The sequence below is a fragment of the Montipora foliosa genome, chromosome 4, assembly GCF_036669935.1.
Source record: "Montipora foliosa isolate CH-2021 chromosome 4, ASM3666993v2, whole genome shotgun sequence".
Taxonomy (NCBI): domain Eukaryota; kingdom Metazoa; phylum Cnidaria; class Anthozoa; order Scleractinia; family Acroporidae; genus Montipora; species Montipora foliosa.
Window position 1 is genome coordinate 43,811,993 of NC_090872.1, and position 20,660 is coordinate 43,832,652.

The following is a 20,660-nucleotide window of genomic DNA, read 5'->3' on the forward strand; positions in this document are numbered from 1 at the left end:
TGAAGTTAGCAGTATACACAAATTATTTCTTTTGCAGCTTATAACTGAGGAAATAACAGAGTTACAGCACAATCACGCTACTACCATGGCAAAACTTGCACAATTCAAAAGAAAACACTTGGAACTTAGCCATTGCATACTGGAGGTAGGGAACGTGACGACAATACACTGTATACATGCATGGAGAGATTACATGTATCATTGAGTGCAGCAAAACACAAATCTTTCTCAGCAGCTTACGCAGACAAAATTTGACCACATTTATGTTGCTTTTTTTTTTTGCAGATAATGATAAAGCAAGAATGTATGAGAAAGAGTGGGTACTCAGTTCAAGCTGATGAAGAACAACTGAGGTAAAATGGCGATAAAATCATCCTTTGTTTAGCAACCCAAATCATTACCATTATTTCAATTTTTTGCACTCCATTGTTTTACCTTCACAAAAAGGGCGCGTTACATCTTGAAGCGATTTATTTGAACCCAAATGATTTATCTCGCTTTCCCTTAAACTAAGACTTAATATTGCTGGACCTTTATAAAAGTTCATTGTCAGGGTAGCCTCGGGATATGTAAATTAGTCAGAGTTTAAGCTTTCCACTTAGGGCCGCAGAGTTTCTTATAAAATTTTGTTTTGATATGCCGCCCAAGCAGATCTTACACTCATGCATTTATTCCACAACCGAGGTAGTGAATAGCATTGTGCATTCTCGACTCAGGGGCACCCAACAGAACCTTTCGTTAAATTATCTGTTCGGAAGGCCTTTGATAACGTAGAGTTTGCTTCAGGGAATTTTCACGTCGAACTTTCCTGTTAGGAAGAATTTGATGCCTGATGCTTTCCGAAGAGCTTAGAACAGTGATTTAAAGCCTTTGAGTGAAAACCGTCGCTCGGTGCCCCTGTCGCCTGATGCCCTGCTTCCCTGTTTTCAAAGGCGTTCGGCGTTATCTCAGAAACAGGCTCATGACTCCAACCACTTCTGTCGTTGTTCAGGTGACTGCCTCTTTTAATTGAGCCGTCTTCTATTTTGTGTCGAAATCAAACTGCAACAAGCAGCAAACGCAGACAGGAGACAGCAACCACATTTATCTGTCACCTGTTAAAAGGGCAAGATCATGTGCGCGGGATCCACGAGTTGTTTTGCTTACCCTTCTCTATTGTTGTAAAAGGGGCGCAAAATTGTCGAAGGTTAGGACTTGGCTTAGGATTCCTGGGCCTGCAATGGCTTTTCTACCAGAAAGCGAACTTCTGAGAGAAAACGGCGCTAATTTTTGGATCAAGATTCTTTGAACTTTGAGATGGGTCCTTCAAAGGAAATATTGTCAAATATTAATACAAATATTAAACCGGCAACAACTGTACAAAAATAAACCAAAGACAAGTGCATTGCATTACACTGGTAAAAAATTACTCGATTTTGATTGGACGATACTATTACAATAATTAATCACAAATTGTACTCTGTAGGCCTCAAGTTAAGTTGCTATGGAAACCACGCATAATCAAGGAAAAAAATCAACAAAAAGCAGTATTCGATAGCTGAATTGACGTTTATCGCAAGTGAACACAGTTCGTTAACAAAAAAAACTCCAGTTTTTAAGAATCGATGGAAACAATTTTTAGAGTGTATTATAAGCAGAAAATTCGACCTTCTAATACTACCCGGAATTACTAGAAATTTGTGGTGTTTTGTCTTTCTGAATTTGGACTTGTCTAGGGAACTTTCATTACATCGCTCCTAATTGTACAGCCAGATCTTGCGATTTCTTACACTGATTCGCATTAGGGCCAGATGTTCGCTTTTGCAGTATTTAAGGACGTTCGCGCCAAAATCTTCCTACGGTGAGATTTTCTTCATTTCTCGCCTAGAGTTAGGTCCTAAAGTGCTTACTCCAAAAATGAAAAAAAAAAAAATGGGTCACCGACTTTGTTTCGGAGAAAATGGCAGTGGAAAAATGCCTTAATTTCGATAAATCAGTCATAATAACAAGATGTAGTAGCTTCATCTGCTCATCCATCGAAAATCTTAAAAATAAAGTGTTAAATTGAAGGTTTCCGTGCATAGGTTTTTAGGAGTGGGATTTTTAGATAATTGCATGCCGCTAGGGATGTCGTAAACAGTCAGTAGAGTTCATCGACGAGCGTTTTCGTAAGCTCTAACCGTTTCAACCACTTCCGGAATTCGATGGCACGAGGAAAGAAAATTTAAAAAAAGATAACTTCGTATGGTGGAAATTTTTTCATTTCATCAAATTTTGTAGATAGTAAGTAAAGTAATTGATTCATGATTTAAAAAAATAGGAGTCACTGGTAATCTAAACGAGTAAAATCGATGTGATGTTGCAAAGCTCTTGGAAAATTTTGTTTGTCACGTTTTTGCGTGACCTGTCGGGGAAGGACTGGAACCCAAGACAGGATTGATGAAAGGTTTTTATTAAAAAAAATCCTTTCGCGAGCATAGCAACGACTTTTCAAGCAGGCGTCATCTTCATTTGGTTAGTGTAATGTATAATATCTCTCCATTGCCGTCATACTCATCTTCGGCAGTGTGGTTTTTGTGAAATGTAATTCCTGGCTGTGTCCTCGCAGGTCTGCACTGTTCAAGCGGACGAGTTTAAAAATACAATTCTGCGCTATTTTCTCGAAAGTAAAGGAAAAGAACTTCAAAAGCATGCATTCATTTTGAAGTTGAGTTCGAGGGGTAATAAATACATTTAAAAAAAACAGCCCCATTAAATTAACGCAACGGTTCGTCCTTTAGTTTTCCAAACTTTCAGCCACTACTCGATCAGCTACCTTTTCCAGAGCTTTTCCACCCTCCCGCTCACTTCTCTTTAACATTTCATGATGATTGGGAAATAAATGTGCCATTCTTTTGCTGGCCTGGATTTTTTTTCCCCGGCGTTTTTGTGACCATGTTATTTTCACTAATGCTTGAAAATATTTTTGAAAGTCAAGTCGACTGATGCACGATTGATAAAACTACGCGAAGATCAGTCGTGCAGTAGTGTACTTGACTTTCATAAATATATTTTAAATCAATTTTGACCGATCACGATTTTCTCTTATCCAACGGAGTCCAAGACTTATCGTCCACGGTTTTTGCAAATTTTTAAACTTCAACTTCGCTAATGCTTGAAGTAATGCGTGACATATTACAGTCGCATTACCTGCGCAGTAACGTTGCGCACAAACAATTAGCGCGAACGTCCTTAAAAGCGTGATTTATTTATTTCTGGGGAAGAGAGGCCAAGAATTAACACTATCTGAAAAACTTCTAAAACATGAAAGAATGTGTAAAATGAAATAGCCGTTAGTCCTGAACTAAACTTCCTGTTTCGAAAACAAGCGACAGCCACGCGGCCATTTCCGGAAGGAATGACGTGTTATTGTGATTCACATACAGAGGGCGTGTCGTAAAGGGTGTTGTACAGGGCGTTTAATAAACGAAGATTAACAAATTGAGAGCCTTGTTTTCAACTTATTGTTTCACAGCCATAACCAAAGAAATACTTCAGACCGATTTTAACAAAAGAAAACAATGAAATCACATTTAGAAACAACGCCATTGAACTTGTTCAATGCGCGGAAAAAAATACCCTGTATGGCTGGTAGAATTAGCGGGATTAATGTGATCGTGGTTAACAGTATTCGTCAAAACACTTTTCGCGGGTCTGTCGGAAAAATACAATTCTCACGGACACTGTGTCACGTGTTTGAATCCCCTAAGTTATTATACTACGAGCTTTCTCTCTTTCTACGCATAGTCAGTCGAGCACCAGGAGGACAGGAACGAGACTAAATGGCCACGCGAAATCTGGATTCGCTCCTCCTCGAATCCAGATTTCGCGCGGCCATTTAGTCTCGCTAAGCGGCAAAAGAGCGACTGTTCAGCTCGTAGTCGAACAAGCTATAGAGTGTTTTCACTTACGTGATCAGTAACTTCTTTTTTCCACCGAAACAAAAGAAAACGCTTGCATGAGAGGATTAGTAAGGAGCACCATCATGGCCGCCCTTCCATTTGTTGGGAACACCAACCTGGCTGCCGTGACGTCACGTGAAAACACTCTCTACATTTGCACTCCGTAGACAAAGTTATGTGCGTGACGCTCGCTACTCCTCGTTGGTTGAGATTTAATCAGAAATAAACCAAAGATATTACTTTGTTTCAGGGTTCAACTTGAATGCTTGCAAGCTGAATTAAACGCACCATCTCAATTCAAGGTCTGTTACATGGGTGTTTCTAAAGCTCCGTACCTCAGTACCTCCAAGAGCTGACACCTCTTATTTTGTCTTAGGACCTTCCTTTTAAACAAAAATAAAAGTAGCAATAGAAATATCCTGAAAGGCGAGAAAATGAGTGTCGTTTACATGCAAAAATTTCGGTTAGAGCCAAAAGTGGTAAAAGAAAACGGTTTAATTAAGGTGCTTTTATTGCCATGTTTGTTTTTTGTCCTCAGTATAAAGATTTTCGAGTGAAGAGAGTTCACCCCGTGCTTTTTAAAGCTAGAACCTTGCTATCTTTCAGCTAGGAAGATCCTGTAGCGCTAAATCTACATACAAATTGAACTGAGAAAACATCTAAGGCAAGGATGGTTACCGTTCCAGAGTGATAGTGTTCCTTCCTCCGTGTAAACAACCTTTAAAATGTGATACAGGATCCAATGGGGTGTACCGTGACGGCTGCGTGCATGTTGTGTGTTTGTTCTTGTTGCTCCCAAAGGAACACTGGCGCCCCTTTTCAATGCAAATTACTTTACATTGATATGAGTTGATGTGAAAATCGTAAACCTGTTAGATGTTTGGGTCGCTCTTACAGTTCATTCTATTTGTTAGGCTCGTCTTAGTGAGATGATGTCACAGATTCGCTTACGACAGAGCCAAGCTGGCGAAAGGCTGGGGCCGGGGGATGGCAGATATGTTGTGGAAGGTGTGATGCAAGAGCAACTGAAACAAGTAAGTTATTCGCATGTATACTGATAAATGCTTCTGTGCACATAGAAGTGTATGTAATCCTTCCTTGTACTTATACATGTTCATTGCCGTGACTTTAACATCTTCAGTTCCCACGGTCTGCTCCCGTCTGACCTTGTAGCTCAGTCGGTAGAGCAGCGGTGATCTAACCCGAAGGTCGTGGGTTCAATTTCCACCCTGATCAGAGTTTTTCTCTGTCCTTGTGTGGGCCCATTTCCATCAGTAGGGCTAATGCTCACATGGTTCATATGGGGTAGAAAACTAGTACTTCACATTACACTCTAATCAGTACGTCTGTGGAAGTGTATGTAGATGAGTATATTCGATACTTTCTTTGTTACTAAGTGAGTCTGAAAAAGATGACTTTATCATTAGTTATCAAGAATCAATGGTAAAATGCGACACACTTAATTCGTTTTGGTTTCGGAAAGAAAAGATAAAAAGGCCATAAAAATACATTAATCGGATGCCTGGACTCGGTCCCAGCCTCAACAACTATCAATTTGGTAGTCGGGGCAACTTCATAGACCAGTCAAATGGCATCTGTTAATGCCTTCCAACAAAGACAGTGAACCTCTGTTTAAAGAATAAGTTCCTTTCCTCGATCATTTGTTTTTACTATTATACTTAAGTACACTAAAACGCAGATGAATTTGTGTTACTGTACAGTTGTGCAAACAAGGGATTTACGTTCAATTAAAATTAAGTCATTTTTCTTCTTTTTTTCCTTGAGCCGTGGGAATATTAGAAACCTGTTTTCGCACGACAATGCAACACGCTTCCAAACTAAGTACAGCCAATAATACTAGACAAGGTTTGACACGACAATTCACACGTTCATTCAGTTCATATTGTAATTGTGGGAAGTGACAATTTATTGGCAATTTGTTCAATTTTTTTAAGTTGTCAAATTCAGTACACTTGTATAAATTGCGTCATTTCTAAGAGACTGTATACTATCACAGCTTAATCCAGCCTTTCATGAGTTGCATATGGTGGACCTAACCGAACGATGTGAAATTTTGCCTTTGACCGTCAAGGGTGCCACACTTCGACATGTGCATTGGTCGGAGAATGAAGTAAATAATCAAATCAAATCAAATCAAATCAAGCTAATTTTTTTGAAGAAACAGAAGGAAGGCAATCGACAATTTTGCAATGACACGTTTTTACTAATTATTGATGTGTCCAATATATCTGTTGTAAACAGCAAGGAATACTATTTTATGCCAAATTCAGGTAGCTTTTAGTACAAGTGCGATGATATAACGACATTAATATCAGACCAATATCATCGGCGAATATTACGCGTAATTTGCCTAAACTTGGCTCCAGTATGTACAATTATTGCTAACAAGAATTTGAAGTCATCAGATATCGCTAATGCCCGATCTTATTCCGCCCCTGACTCTGCGTTTGTTTTAATTCAAAAACCTTACTTTGTCACGAGTTGGATGCCACCAAGTTCTTTCCTTTGTCCTAACGGAAGAGTCCATCCCATTCGTCTTTTAACATCTTTTATTCCAACGGCAAACCCTATTGTTAATTAGGTGTTATTGGCTTTGGTGTCACAAAGGTCTTCGAGCTATCCCTATCATACACTGAATTACAAGCCCAAAAACAAGGGTGCGATTGTGATTGCCTTCTGTCGTTTGTGAGAAAATACACTAAATTGTTTCCATTATATTAAAGTTTGCACTTATCGTTCTTGCGTTACCCCTTGCATGTTAATTATTACAGTGTAAGGTAACGGATGTTATTAGAATGTGTGTTTGACTATAATAAAACGTAAAGATCGTTATTGATTTACGGTAGTATTTAAAGCTTAAGTCTTGTGGGGCCGAGAGTGAAAGAGGCAATTCAGATGAACAAAAGAACCTTGAAGAGTTCAATTGAAAAGAGGTTGCAACCAATACACCTTATTCCAAAATGGCTTCCATTTGAATAATATTCTTATTCTAATTAGTCCTTGATGCCTCGTTCTTAAGCTCAAAATTCAAAAGATTATTTTGCCTTGAACGAGGCATCAAGGCCTAATTTGAATAAAAACAAAAGAATATCTAAATGGCGGCCATTTTGGAAAAAGGTGTATTCACTACTTGCACAAATCCCATAATGCACCTCTTTTACCCCCCAAAAATCTGCATAGGCATTGTTTTCGACTTCTCTTGGGACAGGAGACTGACTTGCAAACAATGGTTATGCAAAAGATTTGGGGGGTAATAGAGGTGTATTATGGGATTGTGCAAGTAGTGAATTGTCTATTCAAAAGTCGAAGTTGAATTGAATTAAACGTCACCGAAGACAAATCGGTTGGTGCCAGGTGACCCGCATGCAAATCCACAGCTCCGTCCTCTGGCCACGCCGCCCCCATAACTGACGATTAACTTTAATTCCTTAAGCTGCTTTTGCACTTGTCTAATGGTATTAGTCAAAGAAATTATACAAGTAGACCATTTCCGATCTCACTTTGGCCAGTATTTCAAAGTTAAAAAAACTAATGCGGAGTTGAATTCGGAAATGCCTACTGATAGTATTGTGTTGTAATGTATGCGCCGTTTCTTTCAAAAAGTACCCGTTATTTCTTTCAAGCATTACGAGTCATTGATTATGAAATTATAAATTGGCACTCGGGTTTACTGAACAGCTGTTATTTGTTGCAGCATCTTGAGCGACAGCAAGTTGGTCTGATGCATTTGATTGGGATCATAAAGGAAGACCTTCAAGATTTGGCTACTATAGAGCGCGGACTCACGGAACTTCCTTCCAATAGAAGCTAAGCTCAAGTGGGTCTGATGATGAAGTCTCTTTAACGCCAGGACAGAGTTAGCGAGGTTCAGGCCTTAGCACTAAACGCAGTGAAATACTACGAAAACAGCTTTAGGTTTTGTCGGCACCTCTCTTGCTTGTTAGCCCGATTCTAATAATTGGGCTCTGTTGTACGTCTGTAATGTATGCAAGTAATAATTGATACGAGGTTTATGATAATAATAATAATAATAATAATAATAATAATAATAATAATAATAACAATAATAATAATAATAACAATAATAATAATAATAATAATAATAATAATACCAACTTTATTCATTTAATTCAATGAAAGAGAAGGACACCAGAGGGTATCCCGCCCGCAGCCGGATGTAATTGACTAGGATTCGATTTGATGAGGGAAGAAAACCGGAGTACCCGGAGAAAAACCCTCGGGGTCAGATTGAGATCGACTGAAACTCAGCCCGCATACGACCCGATGCCAGGATTGAACCCGTGTCACCCCAGAGGTGGGAGGCGCGGTTGATAACCGTTAAACCACCCCGACTCTACGAAACTATTATCAAGAGACTGAAGATGCACTTTAAAGAGTACTTTGGGTCCGAAGAGTCTTGACAGATTTGGGACAAAACCTCTGGCCGGTATATTATCACGGTCTTGCGCATGTTCTAGCCGTAGCGAATGTTTATAAGCCAATCGGAAGCGACGTTGTAATACGCGCGTGAAATTTACACGTACTCGTGAAAATTTCGCTCAGCCCATAGCTCATTAGTGATTGTACGTGTAAAATTTTCCGCACGAATTATAACGTCACTTCCAATTCTTCTCACAAATGATGATATTTGTTACGGCTAGAACATGCGCAATACCGTGATACTCTCCCTTTAAATAACGTGCAAAGGGTTAAGACGCAAGTGTGAATGAGAAATGATAGAATCACGTGAAGTGATTTCTATCGTTTAAGACGCAAGTGATAAATTTGCCTTAAAAGCGCATCGTCAAGAATGCGCAATTTTCTGTTTTACCAGGTGTTACTCGTCATGGTAATATGTGGATACAAACTACATCAGCCAAAAAGAGGTTTAACTTTGCCTCATTGGCGTGCAGATTTTGTATTCATATTACAACAGCAAACTCAAGGTCTTGTGTCATTGTAAACCTAAGCTTAATTGTTCTTGATGACATCAGAACATTAAGCGTTTCCTGACTTATGATGACGTCAAAAGCTCGTATACTTAACTTCCAAGGCACGAGGTTTTATTTTTGAACATGAATTTTAGTATTGATGTTAAAAACAAAAAATAGCGTTGAAACTTACAAACAATATCATTAGTACTAACTACCTAATTGAAGCCGCAAAGCTTAATATTCTTGAATCATTGTGAAGTTATTTGCAAGACGTCTAAAGGTAGTGGGGGCGGCGTAAGTAGGGCAGCCCTTCATGAATGACACACTTACCGTAAATTGACCATTCAACACTACGTATCTCGTCTTAGCATGTGTCATCCATTCGTGACCTTATACATAAAGATCAAAAGCTCAAAAGATCGGATTGGAGCTTAGGCGTTCAGTAGGTGGGGATCAGTACTTGTTTGAAGTGTTCCTGTATCTGGAGAAAACTAAATTTTAAAATTGGCTGCACTTTTGTCTGTTTTCTTCCCTACATTTACCCTTTTTGACATAAGGCAAACAAGATCGAGTACTTAAGTAAAACGAATGTCAAGTTTGTTTCTTAAATTTTTTGCTGTTTCAACAGCTTGCACCTGCTTTAGAAGTCATAAAACAACTGCGTTGTATGTCGGAAGTCTGAGAATTTTATTTGGCCTTCATTATGTTGTAGTCAACGCGTCATATTTGGTAATGTACCAACTGAAAAGTGTAGTTTTAATGGACGTTAATAGTCTCAAATAAAGTCAAAATTGTTTCTGCGCGGAAATCTGATATTCTTGTACAGTATGTACTCTTCTTTTGTTTTTCCAAATTTAATCACTGTTTCATCCTTGGACAAGAACTAGATTGGCCTGAAAGAGCAAATTGAAAAGTGATTTAAAAACCTTTATATGCATGATTGCTCGAAAAGAAAAACCCCTTATACGGTGAGGTTTTGCATCGATCTAATTGTTCTGTTCTTATTTGTTACGGATAAGAACACTGGACAATCTGGAGACACAATGTCTTCATAACTTAAACCACCATTTTCAATTCGCACGTTTCAGAACCTGAAGCCATTGTTATCAGATATTTTCAAACACTCTGCGCTCACCATTGAAAGTATTGTTGGAAAAACGAATTTTTTCGATCAATCAAGAATTTCTTAAGAGTAATATCAGAGTGGAACCCCGGGATCTTAGTAAATCCAGCTGCACTTTTATCATTTTCTTTTTTTAATTTTGTAAAGTGTACGACGGTGTTAGAATTGCGTAACAAAAAGGATCGCCCGCAGTTTCTATTTCTGTCTTTGGCGGTAAACTTTTTCTGTTGACTACAATAGCTTTCCCTTTGGCGGCGCGCCTCATCCTTGTTTCTGCTTTATCTTGGCCAGCTGGGGTCGATTCCAGAATTCTCTTAGGGGCATGGCACAATATTTGTTAAAGTGGGTAATGACTTGTCGAGGAAGGCATCCATATCCAAGTCAACAGGTTGCTCTTCACTCTTAAGTGCAATTGTTTCAAACAATGTTTAAGTGAGTCGAGGAAACCAGTAGTTTTCCTAAATGACGAAAGCTGAGATCGGGATGTCAAGAGAAAGAGGCTAAGAACAAGACAAACAATTGAGTTGTCACTGTACGTCATTGCGGAAAATTTGTGCCCGCAACTACATTTATCGACCTTATGTTTACAGAAGCATGATATGACAAGTCTGAATTTCATGCAAATTTTCGACGAATCGACGGCGGTTTGTTACTTAACCGGAAATAAATAAAATCGTAGGTGAACAACAGCGCCCGCTATGAGGTTTAATTGCTCATAGCAGCTTAAATTGTTCCATATTTAGCTCATCAACCTCTAACCCCATAAACTTTTACCGATTAAACTTTTTGTACAAATTACGATTTAGTCAATTTAGAGCATATTAGCCGGTGTGGTCACTATTCTTGTGTTGTACTCTTAATTCTCGCTCTTGTACCACTGCCAAAATGTCTCGACACAGATAACAGTATCTCAAGTCTCTACTAAATTTGTTCACTATCTTCCAATATTGTGTTAGGGTGCTAAACACCATTTATCAACATAAATACGTTCTTTCATTTTAAATTTGTTCGCTATACTCTTAATTATTTTAACTGAATAGATCCAATTCACGGCAATTCGTTTATTTCAGCGGCATCCGCATGATGAAGCCACCATTCCTGAATATTCCCTCAACACAATGCTGCCATCCAGTTCGAAATACATCATGCTCATTGAGTGCAAACTGGTTGGTACACAGCAGGCTGCTGGAATGTTTCTATTGTAGCGATGGTGAAGAAGATTTTGAATGATCGCATGGTTTGTTGGGTTGTATCCCTTATCGATGATTTCTGGACATGACCCCATACAGTAGTAAGCGCTAAAACCGCGTGGCGCTATAATCCATTTGTCCCACTTTAAATCGCGAAACTTAACGAACAGTTTTCGCCTTGCACATCTATCGTCGTGCAATGATCTTCGGCTTCTCGTCCAGGAAAACGTATTGTGACCTCGTGCTTTCCATCTCACTTCTTGATCATTTTCTTGTCGTGTTTCAGTAGAAACCTCTTCGACAGTTTTCAGAGGTCTGTGGTTGCCAAGTTCATTACTTTCACCGTACACAACCAAGATAGGCTCTTTTCTTCCACCTGAGGCAATGTAGAAATCAGATTTGGGAACTCCTAATCCTGTTACTGTAATGTACAGACCGAAATTTCGTGAAGGCCAAGATTTCCAAAACGCTACAGCGGAGGTAACGTTTATTACGATCCAACCGCCAACTCGACGACATTTGACGAGTTTAGTGTCGACTGCAGTTAGTTTTTTCCTCCAGCTACTGCTACTTTCCACTGCTTTGCGGTTCAAACGACTCACTGCAACGTTGAAGAAGCCATTGGTGCTCTCAAGTTTAGAACGTCTTTTAAACACTCTCAGCTCTGCTTTCAGGATTTTTCCTTGCGTAGCCACCGAAGATATATTGAAGAAGAAATGGCGCTCATCGACGCTTAATCTCGGATCTGTAGCGATAATAACAAGCAATTTTAGCCATGCAAATTAGGGTGAAGTTTTGTTGGAATAATTATACTCGGATACTTCGCTGTTGTAACAATGAAATTTACATACCTCGAAAGAAAGTTCTTATTGTTTTTCCTGGAGCTTCTTTGCCTCCCTTGGTAAATCCACTGGCGTGAGCTTGCTCCTTATACAAATCCATCACATATTTAGGTACTTGAGATCTGCTTCGTGACACGCTTGGCTTTTCCTTGATTTTTAATAGGTTGAGTAAATCATTTTGGAGATAGCTAAATTCGGCTGCGTTTTGAAGTGATGATGTCGTCGAACACATGAAAACTAAGATAAAGGTTAAAGGACTCATTGGGTGGCTCTTTTGGATCCCTTTGCTGTAGTTGGCTGTTTTCATGAGCTTATCGTTCAGTAAGTGTAGTTGCCGAATGTTACACTGATCACTGAAGTCAACGAATGCTTCGTTATGTTTTTATAGCCGCCCCCTATATTGTTTCTGTGCACGCCCGACATTCGCCTAGCAATAGTGCAACCAGCCACGCCGGAATTATTTTCATTTATATCACACTTAGAAATCGTTCTACAAATATTCAATAAGTGCTCGTCATGAGTTAATATTTGTTTAGTTATAACAAAATGAGTGGCCACAAATGAAAATTATTTTTCGTGTTATATAGTGTTGAAATTCTTATCTAGTGCTCTGATCAATAAAGCGATGAAAATTATGGTCACACTTCGCTTGATCGTTGACTATAAAAATTATTGCAAATGCTGATTTATTGGGCAGCGGTCAATTTGCGGTTGACTGAGAGCTTAAAAAGCCACACACTTGAAATAACTGGCGGGTTAAAGTTGTCTTAATTAAACATATCAACATCAGAAAGTCGAGGGAACTAAGTTGTAATGAATTTTAAGATGTTTAGCAATGTAGATCCTGTACATTTTTTGTTAGATTATTCAACAAATTATATATTGGCAAAAGCGAGAAGTGAGTTGAGTGGAAACAATGGAACAAGGATTGATGAAAGGATAACAAATGTGAGAGCAAAACAATGATCAAGCTATTCTTGAAGGAAATGGTCTGTGATCATCATCTATGACGACACGAAACGCCGCGACATTTCGCATCCTTGCAGCATAACAGAATCTTCGAAGCTAAGAAATTGTTTATGTACATTACGCTGGTTTGTTTGTTAGACGTATGATTTTATCCTTGTTCTCTTTAGGTTTTGACAGGAAGAGAGAGAACGATTAGCGCCTGTGAGGACTCTTCTACAAATAACTCGTTTTCTTTCCTTTTGTTTACCTACAAAGGAACAAAAGCAGTATTCAAAAAGTTTATCAGAACGTGCTCAATACAGTTCAGTTCTTATTGTTATATTTTTTATTCTGCGCATTGAGGGAATCATCGTTGTTTGGTTTAGCTTTTAGTATATTATGGTGCACAATTTGAAACAGGTACTTCTAAACAATGTAAGCACAAAACGTGTAACTTATATTGTGAAGTGTGAAGTTGCCTGTTTATATTCCTTGAGATGCACTCGCCAATTTGCAGTTTTAGTTTTAACTTAATACTTGTCAAACAAGTATGTTTCCTTCCGTTGAAACGGAGGTGTGACGAGGGTGGAGTACGAACTTTTCTTCGATGACAGAACAAAAATAATTCATTGGGGAACCATTTAGTTTGGAGCGATTTCGTTCTTTCCATAGTGAATATTTTTCTTACATACTCTTAGACAATAAAATTAGGGTTTTATTATATATGTTCAATGTACTTAGTATGTTATCAATATTCTTCCTGTCGATGGAAATGATAAAAATCAGCTACATATTTCCTTTGTAACCCCAAGTATGGTATGTTAGCGGGTACTGTTTATGGTTTGTTTTGGTGCCGTAAGGGTGGTATCCTAGCAACCATAGCGCGGGATTCTTAGCAGACACCCAACCCAGCGCCTTTATTCGAAAGTGCTTAATATACAACCTTAACAGTTTTAAAGCTGATATCACATGAAATCGCGTAAATTCTTCTGCAGAAAAATCAAACTGATTTTTAAATTGAAATTGTAAACGAGAAAGATTTAACTCAATTTGTATCAAATGAAAACTAAAAGAGTAAGGTACAAAGTTTTTGTGGTTAGCGAGGTTGAATAGTAAGAAGGACGTCCCTACTTTAGCTGATGCAAGCAATGAGTGTAGCCCTTGTCTGCCAAGCTTAGACTTGCAGTGGTGATTCTAAAAGGTCCTTCAGAATGTTATGTTTTTATGCCGTAAGTGACCAAAAGTCATCTTCGAGGGGTATTTTCTGACTCGTACGGAAAATGTTAAGTATGGCGTATTTATGATATTAACGACGTGGGCGATAAAGAAAATCACGTTTAAACGAGTCAATCTCGTGTGGAGACCTCCCTGCAGAATCCTTGTACTTCATTGATCATCAGCTTTCTTTTCAAAAGTCTCACAATTCGTAACGAACGAGTTTCACAGAAGCCGATATTCATCACTTTTATACTAGTTGGAATACAGGACAGTGGACGCTCTTGCCTGCAAGCAGAAGTTTGCTAATAACACTTCAGTGAGCAAACGAGGGCAGACGGATTAGAAACACAAATGACTAAATCATCGTCGCGTGGATTTATCAGGAAACTTTGGCACTGAGTTGATGGAAGGCAAGCATTAAAATTTTGTATCAGCTGGGTTGTTCTGGTGGGTTACGAGCTGAGATTCAAAAGCTAACGTGTCGAATGTAATACGTAGCGAATTGGGAAATTGTGTTTGGTTGTCAGTTGTACCATTCTTGTTCTATTGATACAGCAACGATGGTCATTCAAATGCCCTCTTTATTGTTCTTACTCTAAGAGCAATTTATACGAGTATATTGCAGTGAAAGCTTATACTTAAGCCTCTTTTCACACTTGGTTTCCGTACTCGGTGCTTTAGTACTGGCACTAAAATGGGTTCTGTTCAAACAACTCCGTCCACCATATGTAATTTCTGTTTTCCCATGTCATCGCAATTTCCATGTGTTTAGCGACGCATCTACCGCCATTTTCGTAATATGCCTGGAATATTCAGGCAGCCTCAACGGGGTTCGAACCCATAAACCTCTGCGATGCTGGATCCCAGAAACCCTTGGGCTTTGTAAGAGACAGTCGCTTAAATTGCCCAGATAAGAGCGAGGATCATTTTAAACTGTCGTTTAGTCTTTCGCTGCTAAGGACCAAAATCGTCTGGCTGTTAGACAGAGTAAAATCTCTAGGCGTCACTCTTAGGAGGTAAAGGGTTCTGAGTGGATGTCGGTGTTGTCAACCCCTTCGTCTCTATAGGGTGTTCCCAAATAAGGGGTTAAATCCTCTTGCATTAGAGTTAAATTATCAAGTGCCATTTCTAAGTGGCATGGGATTACGAACTGGTGAAAAAATGTTCAGGCAAAAGGCTTGTACCCCAATTGGTGATGGACTGCTACCTCTGGAGATACTGCTCCGCTCGGCCTTTCCCTGGACACCACGAAAAAAGTTTGCTCAAATAGTGCAAGTGACTATTCAGAAGATTTCATTACTTAATTTCATTACTTTGAACTCTTATGATAACAACAACGTAATGCCACTTAGTGGGGAAGCTATTTTGAGACAGGAATTGTCTGACTAATACTTTAATAATAATTTAATAATAATTTTAATTGGAGCGCCATATTTAGGTTCATTAAATTAATTGATTTCGAGTTTTCTGGAGTTGTTTAGGATGACCAGTATTTCAAAATCAAAACGAGGAACTTGAGAAACTGAAGAATTGTGCTGCTTTAGTCAGAACAAAATGTAGGTACAATACGAGCACTAGACGTCTTCCACACTTGCTTGGCTGGGATAGAGACGCAGAAGGCCTGTGTCTTTGTTACGTGTTAGCATGTCTCCCATGCTAATACGACAGAACGACAGCATAACTCATGATTAATTTTGCAGAGTTTTAGAAACAAATGTCTAAAATAACAGGATATCAAAGGAAAAAGTTTGTAATACGAGATGGAACATCGCTTAAATGCAATGTCCTCACGACTTCATAATCAAGTTCATTAAAACGGAACTTGAAATATTGATAACTGCAAAACGTGAAACACATCAAACAATGTCGTCATGATGTGAACTTGTTAGCTAAAACTATCCAAGTAAAAACGTCTTATAACTGAAAAGTTTCAATTTTATCAAATACTTAAAAGGAAGCGGTATATTGCAAAATATAATTAACTATGGGAAATGACCACAATACAGGTACACAACTTCCAATACCCAGTTTGAAACTTTGCATCCAATTTATTTATTTCGTCCTTAGAGAAAATAAGTTAAAGTTTACAAATGAACTTAAAAAAAGTGTTTTTTTCATTGTGGAATCAGCTCTTACAAAGAATAGAGATTACACGATATTCGCTGCTGTGGTATCTGAAGAAGAATCGTAGTTAATCAAAGTGGAGTCGGTCGTGAATTTTGCATCCCCAAAGCCCTAGCGAGTGATAACTATCAATAATTAATTGACAATTTATTGTAAATACAAGCTTAGTTCATTGTAAGAGACTTTGAGTAACTGTCGAGAGTCGATGGGTTTTTTTCTCTTTCTTTTTTCTTTGACAAGATGTTGTTATGCCCTTATAATAATCATTCCTTGCGTGGTTGTTTCTTTGTTTCGTATCATAATAAACGGTCCTGAAGTGTGCTAGACCTACAACATAGTCACGCCATCTGCTCGCTTATTTTCATAATTTGAGACCGAAAAACATTTTGATCGACCATGCAGTTGTCTTTGAGTTTGCATTTCTGTACCCTCGGCCACAAACTTTAAACAGAGAGCCAGTGAAAAAGACGGCGTAGGTCAGCGGTCAGAAAATTGACTCTCTCTTTCTGCTGTTTGTGCCTATTTTTACTGATCAGCCCAATTCTTTTTTTAGCAGCTCTTTTGTGTGAATTTGACAAGGACGATTTCTTTTGCACATTTATCTGAATTGCGGTACGAAAGGAATGAGAAAAATGCACCGATTATGTCTTAGCAACAACTGGTCTGCGAATAATCTGTACATCTCAGTTTATCCAATGCAAACTGTACTTATATTCTGAAAATAAATTTGCAATGAAAGATGACTGAGTAGACGAAGACACAAACGCAGGGACGCTATGCAAAGAAAACACGTCAACACTGAGTGACATAAAAGTTCTTGATATAAGACCACTATTGATCAGACTACGGGAACCACGTTTTTCACTTCAGCACGTTGTAAGTTTATTCACTGCGAAGAAAGCGTGTTTACACAATTCCAATTTAATGTTTGAAATGCAACAAAATGGACTGCAAAGGAGTTTCTTGATTTTTTGTTTTTAAAAATGACATTGAACTCATATGAATCCTCACCAGTTTTGCTATTATTATCCAAAGCGTTCTACGGGGTGGGTGAAACAAATACTAACCCGGTAAACAATGGGTTTTTTCGTCGTAAATGTGTGGAGTTTGGACGATAGTACGTGTTACCATAGTCACTGCTATAAACAAGCTGACCACTTTGCTCGTTTTACGTATAACCCGCCTATCCATTTACCTCACGACAATGTTAAAAGGCGAGGAACGGTATCTCTTCACAAGATTGACTCCACATCCATAACATTTCTGAGCTTTTGCTGGGAGGGGCACAAGCTCGTATGGATGATATGGAGACTTCCCTGAGCGCCATTGAGAGGATTGCACCTGTACCGTTGGATGTAGAGGAGGTAATGGTACCGCAGTCATAGGGTTCAACGAGGTATCGGAGGTGTTTGATGACGTGATGACGCAGAGAACGATTGGGTGGTGAGGGGAAAGCTGGTTGAGGTCGATGAGGCCGAAGGCATGAGTAATAGTACAGAGTTTGTAGCAGTTCTGGGATTGACAAGACATTATGGAGTGCAACAAGAGGCATTTGGTTGCAACTCTGATCTTGTGTTGGAAACATTGAATGCTAAATGAAATTGAAAGGCCTACACGACTCCCTTGTACGTGGTCTGGTTTCTGTTGTCTTTGTCATAATTTTGCTCTATTTTAGGCGGTTTCTGTAAGATTTCATTTAGCAATGATTTTTGTCCTATAGACTAGATTTGGATCTCTATATAGTGTGATATCTTTTTTCAAAGAAAGTAGTTCTTTTTGATAATAATATTTCTAGTTTCTTGGTGTCGATTTTCTCAGACAACGTGACAGACTGAAAACAAAATTTACAGAAAAGATCATGAAAGGCCGACCTGTGTGCAATGGGTAGCAGATGAGTAAACAGAAATGATTGTTTCGCTGTTTTGTTTTGTTTTTTCCCACGTATCAGTGAAAGAAAGAGATTTTTCACTCCCATATTCCTAGTCCTGGTTTTTTGGAAGACAATCAGCTGAGTGTTTGAAGGTGTGTGTTAGTTCATGCATCTGACATTCGATAGGGTGCTAGCTCGAAGCGTGGCCCTAAAACATTGTTTCTCACGCTTTGTCCTAAAATTTCACAGTTGTGCATGTTCCCTTTCGAAAATCCGGTCAAACCCTTGATAGCTTTGTTTGTGGCCGTCATTTTTGCCATCAGAAGGCCCACTCTGAGACCTTAAGTCGCCTTAAGGACGTTCGCGCTAATTGTTTGTGCGCAACTTTTACTGCGCAGGTAACGCGACCGTAATATGTCACGCATTACTTCAAGCATTAGTTAAGATCAAACGCCGTGCAAAAATTTCCAGGTCCGCTAAAGAATGGTACATTTATTTCCAATTCATGATGAAACGTAAAGAGAAAGGTCCGGGAGGTTGGAAAATGTCGCTAATCGAGTAGTGGTTAAAAGTTTTGAAAACCCGAGGAAGGTTAGTTTTAGTCAGCGACGTTGCGTAAATTTAATGGAGTTGGTTTTTAAATAGTTTTTTATTACGTGACGAACTTCTTAGTTCAAAATTATTGCATGTTTTTGATGTTCTTTTCCTTTACTTTCATGAAAATTGTGCAGAATTATCTTCTCCAGCTAACGCAGTTGAATAGTGCGGACCTAAGAGGAAACAGCTAGAGATTATATTTCACAAAAACCACACTCCAGAAGATGAGAAAGACGGCAATGGAGAGATATGATACAAAACAATAACCAAATAAAGATAACGCCAGCTTAAAACTCCGTTGCTATGCTCGAGAAAGTTTATTTTTACGAAGACCTTTCGACGATCCTGTCTTGGGTTCCAGTCCTTCCCCGAAAGGTCACGCAAAATCGTGACAAACTAAATTTTCCAAGGGCTTCGCGAAATCACATCGATTTTATTCGTTGAGATCATCGGTGACCCCTATTTTTTGACATGAATCACTTGCTCTTCTTACAATCTACAAAATATGATGAAATGAAAAAAATCACAAGGTAAGAAGTTATCTTTTTTTTTTTAATTTTTCTTTCCTTGTGTCCTGAGTTCACGAAGTGGTTACAACAGGTAGCGCTTGCGAAAACTCTCGTTGAGGATTAACTCTACTGTTTACGACATACCCAGCGGCATGCAATTATCTAAAAACCCACTCCTATATTTCTAGGCACAGAGACATTCACTCTCACATATTATTTTTATGATTTGCAACGGATGAGTAGATGTGGCTACATCTCGTTATGATGACCTATCTATCGAACTTAGGGCATTTTTCCCTTGCTTTTTTCTGAGAAGCAAAGAGGGTGACCCCCCATTTTTTTTTCATTTTAGGAATAAGTAATTTATGACCTAACTTCAGGCGAGAAATCAAACAAATTTTAATGTGGAAAGATTTTCGCGCGAACGTCCTTAAGTCACCTTAATGCCATAAACACAACATACCTTAAAGTTAGCCTAAAACAGTTGAGAATGAGTCAACAAAGAAGTGGCGGGTCTAGGGAGACATCTTAATGTAATTGTCTCTTGGTTGATTTCCAAAAAAAGGATTATGGGTGGGGTGGGGCAGGGGGTTGTTCCGCCAGACAAAATTCTATATCTTGATCGCATATTTTGTATTAAACCAAATTCACGATACGTATAATAACACTGCAAATCCTCTAAACTCCACAACTCCAAGGAAAGCTGCTCTAAGTTTCTCTTTGTACAGGGTTTACGCGTAACTTGATAGATGAACTCAAAGCCAAAGCTCAAAGAAATTCTTTTAAATTTATGTACCAGGCAAGTAAACCAGACATCCGCAGAAACTCACGTGTAGGGTAAGTGTTACATGCACGTGCTGGGTGTACATTTTTTCATATCCGATGCAGGAATAAAAATGGCAACGCTACCACGAAAGCTCACAATACTCTTCCTTTAAATCATCATTGGGCTGATCGATCGCATAGAAATGCCTCATCATGTAATTGCTAGAGGAAAGACTATCAATAGGCCGTTTCCGAGTTCATGCCTGTCTCTTCTTCAAAGTGAGTCTAAGTACGACGTTTTTGTGATGGTAACTAGACGCTTCATGAGCGTAAACTGGGTTGCCTGTGGTATGGGTTACACAAAAACAAAAGGTACTGGACTTGGTGGCATTGAAGTGCGGTGTTCCAGTAATAAAGTAGGGGGAAGGGGTGGGGGGTCATGTAGACCATTTGAAGGGTCACCCAGACATCATGTTAGCAGTGGCCTTTAGGCTCACATGTTCACACGTTGAATTATTTTGTAATGTCCGGTCCCGCTTTGAGGTCTTTTAAGCTTTGCTAATAAATTCACTTCCAAGATAACAACACACGCTATTGAG

At 38.9% G+C, this 20,660-nt stretch overlaps 2 protein-coding genes across 2 annotated transcripts in view; one reads left to right on the forward strand and one right to left on the reverse strand.

Annotated features, from left to right (window-relative positions):
• Positions 1-10,220, forward strand: part of LOC138000831 (nucleoporin p54-like) — a 26,382-nt gene extending 16,162 nt beyond the window's left edge. The window contains exons 9-13 of the mRNA XM_068847496.1: positions 38-145; positions 286-353; positions 4,171-4,222; positions 4,835-4,954; positions 7,636-10,220. Of these exons, the coding sequence (XP_068703597.1) occupies positions 38-145; positions 286-353; positions 4,171-4,222; positions 4,835-4,954; positions 7,636-7,752 (465 nt within the window). The 3' untranslated portion in view covers positions 7,753-10,220. The remainder of the gene's footprint in view (positions 1-37; positions 146-285; positions 354-4,170; positions 4,223-4,834; positions 4,955-7,635) is intronic.
• A 297-nt stretch (positions 10,221-10,517) lies between these two features.
• LOC138000832 (protein DVR-1 homolog) lies at positions 10,518-12,537 on the reverse strand. Its single transcript, XM_068847497.1, has 2 exons — positions 12,040-12,537; positions 10,518-11,933 (listed from the first exon to the last, which is right to left on the reverse strand). Exons 1-2 carry the CDS (start codon positions 12,335-12,337, stop codon positions 11,065-11,067), a joined length of 1,167 nt encoding a protein of 388 aa, XP_068703598.1. The 5' UTR covers positions 12,338-12,537; the 3' UTR covers positions 10,518-11,064.
• Positions 12,538-20,660: the final 8,123 nt, after the last annotated feature.